The sequence below is a fragment of the Lactuca virosa genome, chromosome 4, assembly GCF_052849685.1.
Source record: "Lactuca virosa cultivar CGN04683 chromosome 4, Lactuca_virosa_CGN04683_v6, whole genome shotgun sequence".
NCBI lineage: Eukaryota > Viridiplantae > Streptophyta > Magnoliopsida > Asterales > Asteraceae > Lactuca > Lactuca virosa.
This window is the reverse complement of record NC_136429.1, coordinates 526,594,883-526,598,690: the sequence shown is the minus strand read 5'-3', so window position 1 is coordinate 526,598,690 and position 3,808 is coordinate 526,594,883. Positions and strand designations below refer to the sequence as shown.

General features: G+C 45.1%; 1 protein-coding gene across 1 annotated transcript; it reads right to left on the bottom strand.

Annotated features, from left to right (window-relative positions):
* Nucleotides 1-1,577: 1,577 nt before the first annotated feature.
* On the bottom strand, nucleotides 1,578-2,042 carry LOC145107143 (uncharacterized). Its single transcript, XM_079044004.1, has one exon. It carries the CDS (start codon nucleotides 2,040-2,042, stop codon nucleotides 1,578-1,580), a length of 465 nt encoding a protein of 154 aa, XP_078900130.1.
* Between the last annotated feature and the right edge of the window lie 1,766 nt (nucleotides 2,043-3,808).

The following is a 3,808-nucleotide window of genomic DNA, read 5'->3' as shown; positions in this document are numbered from 1 at the left end:
ATACACTAAGTACTTAACATGCATGCAATACACTAAGTACTTTAAATCTTGCAAAAAAGTGCGTTAAGACTTAGTTGTCGTTCCCAGTGATCAGTATGGGCGACAATTTCCTTCCTAAAAGTGGAATTTCTTTAGATTCCTGGTGTTCCATGTTCTGGGGATTGGCCTCCCCTCCATTGTGACAAGTGCATAGGACCCGTTGTGGTGCGCTTCGATTACCTTATATGGTCCTAACGTGAGGCCTAGTTTTCCTCGTGGCTGGGCATGGCTTGCCTCATTCCTTCTCAGGACTTAGTCTCCTATCTTGAAGGCTTTTTCTCTGACTCTTTGGTTGTAGTATCTTTCTACGGTGCTTTTGTAGGCCGCATGGCGAATGTTCAATTGCTCACGCCTTTCTTTGATGAGGTCTAGTCTTAACCTCAAGTCTTTATTGCTACTTCTTTCTTCGAAATAAGTCGTGCGAGGCAAGCTGATTTCTAGCTCTACTGGTAGCATTGTTTTTGTATCGTAAGTTAGACTGAAAGGTGTTTCTTTTGTGCTCATTCTCGGTGTGGTTAGATACGACCAAAGTACTCCAAGTAGTTCTTCGACCCAATTACCTTTGGCCTACCCTAGGCATTTTTTGATTCCATTCACCAACTTTCTGTTGGACACTTCAGTTTGGCCGTTAGCCTAGGGGTATGCTACTGATGTGAATCATTGTTTGATTCCTTTTTCAGCGCACCAGCTTTGGAATGGGTATTCTACAAATCGTAACCCGTTGTCACTAATCAGTACCCTAGGCGTTTCGCACCTCGTCTTGATGTTTTTCCATAAGAATTTGATCATTTGCCTTCCGGATATGCATGCTACTGGCTCGGCCTCTATCCATTTGGTAAAGTAGTCGACTGCAAGTACTACGAACTTCACCTTTCCAGGGGCGTCCGGGAACGGTCTGACAATGTCGATTCCCTACTGGTAGAAAGGCCATGGGCTAGTGATGCTTGCCATAGGTGTCGTGGGAACCCCTTGTATTGGAGAGTAAGTTTGGCATTCTACACATTTATGTGTTATTGTCGTCGCGTCCTGGTGTATGATTAGCCAGTAAATGCCTATCCGGAGTATCTTCCCCGTGAGAGCCCTTGCTCCTTCATGTGCACCGACTGGCCCGACATGTGCCTTTCAAAGTTCTTCCTTGCCGTTAGCTTCATCTATTCACTTTAACCATGGTTTCATGAACCCTTTTCGATATAACACTCCTTCTACGATTGTATATAGTGGCACTTTAATTCTTACTTTCCTAGCTTCTTTGTGGCTGTCGGGTAGAACGTCGTGTTGCAGGTATTCAATGATTGGTGTCATCCACGTGCATCGTGTCGGGTCAAGGTGTGCACTTGACGTTCTTCTATGCTTCTTTCCTTAAGCACCTCCACCAAAGTCTTCTTGGATAAGTGGCTGAAGCATGTTGATGCCAGTTTGCTGAGGGTGTCTGCTCTCCTATTCTCCCCTCTTGGAATTTGCCTAATGGTGGAGCTCTTGAGAGGGTTGGCGAGTTTCTGAACGGCCTTTATGTACTTCTCCATTTGCTTTTCCTTTGCTTAAAACTCCCCGTTTATTTGATTAGCTGTCAGCCTCGAATCCGTTAGGGCTGTCACTGCGTTTGCACCCATCTGTCTTGCCAATTGTAGGCCGAATAGCAATGCTTCATACTCAGCCTCGTTGTTAGAGGTATGGAAGTCGAAGCGGAGGGTGTAGGTGACTTCTTCCCCACTTGGGCTTGTTTGGATTAGGCCTGCCCCTGATCCCTCTTTTCTAGACGCCCCGTCAGTGTATAGGGTCCATTTTTGGCTACCTTTTTTCCGGTGTGAATTTGATATTTCTTTTTCATAGATGACTGTTTTTACTTCTCCTGGAATTTCAAGAAGGAAATATTCCAACGCTTGCCCTTTGATGATGGTGCGTGGGCGATAGCTGATGTCGTGTTCTACTAACTCGATTGCCCGTTTTGCTAGGCGCCCGGATGTTTCTGGCTTGACTAATATCTGTTTAATTGGGCAATTCATCAATGCCTCTATCTGGTGTGCTTGGAAGTATCGTCTCAAACGTCGCGCGGCGTAGATGAGAGCGAGTACCAACCTTTCCAGGATAGGGTAGTTGGTTTCTGGCCCTTATAGAGCCCGACCGACAAAATAGATCGGTGTCTGTTTTCCTTCCCTTTCTACTACCAGTACCGAAGACATGGCTTCATTTGACGCTGAGAGGTATACTTGTAGTGTTTCACCCGAGATGGGTCTGACTAGTGTAGGTATTTTATGTAGAGCCTCCTTGATCTGCCGGAGCGCTGTTTCTGCAGACGGCGTCCATTGGAAGTTTCTTTTCTCAATGCCTCCTTTGAGAGTGTGGAAGAGTGGCATGTATTTTTCTGCTGACTTAGAGATAAAATGGCTCAGAGCGTTTAGTTTACCATTTCGCCCATGAGCATATCTCAAGGTGTGTGGGGATGGTACGTCCCTCAGCTTGTCAACTTTGACCGGACAGGGTTGGGTTCCTTCTTTGGTGACGTAATACCCCAGGAATTGCCCTTCTTCTATGCCAAAAGTTCATTTCCATGGGTTCAACTTCATCTTGACCTTTTCCAGTGTTCTGAGTGTTTCTTCTACGTCCTCCAGTAGTCTTTTCTCATCTGGGATTTTTATAACCATGTTGTCGACGTATACCTTGATGTTTCTTCTGGTCTGCTTGGCGAAGATGAAGTCAACGAGACACTGGTAGGTTGATCATGCGTTCTTCAGGCCAAATGTCATTTTAGTGTAGCAGAACGCGCCATGGTTCGTAAAAAAAGAGGTCTTTTCTTCATCCTCCTTGCTCATCAGGGTCTGGTGATATCCTTTATATGCATCTAGAAAACACTTCAGTCTAAACCTTGTAAGGATTCTACCTTTTGATTGATTTCTGGTAGAGGGTAAAAATCCTTGGGGCAAGGTTTGTTTAAATCAAAATAGTCAATGCACATAAGCCATGTGCCATCATGTTTTCTGACCATGACGGGATTTGCAATCCAAATAGAGAAGATTGCCTCTCGAGGTATTCCTGCCTTGGTCAGCTTGGCGACTTTAGCATTGATTTCCATCTTCATGTCTCCCCCCTTGGACTTGCTTTTTACATTTGACCTCATTTTTTCCTGGTTTGATCATGATTTTGTGTTCTATGACTTCCCTGTCTACTCCCACCGTGTCGGTAGGGGTCCAAGAAAAGACGTGCTTGTATTTCTTTAGCAGTTCAATCAGCGCATGTCTTGTCGACGAAGGAAGGTTGCCTCATATGCTGACTGACTGATCTGGGTATTCTCTATTGATGATATCATTTCCGCTGATTGGCTTTTCCTGCGGCCTTTTAGTTTCCTATGTGATTTCTTTCGGCTGCATGATCTCGTAGCATCGCAATTCTTTTGGTGGCGTTGCTAGGACCGTCCCCGGTCCTTCTGTTGTGTTAAATTTTACTACTCCATGCGTTTTTGATGGGATTGCTCCGAATTTGAGTAGGGTCTTTCACCCGAGGATGATGTTGTGCTCCGTTGGATACCTCATTACAATGAATTCTATGAGTGTTGTCTTCCTCTTTGTCTTATCGTAGTTGGTCAGCATGAACGGATTGTGGATCGTACCTAGGGGCCATAGGTTGTGCCCTATGAAGCATGTCAATTGTCATGTTGCAGGTTTAAGGTTCCCTTTCCACCTATCTGGAAGGAGACAGAAGCAATGTTCGTAGATAATATATGTTGAACTTCTGGTGTCTATGTACCCCCGGTGAATAGTGATGTCTCTGATGG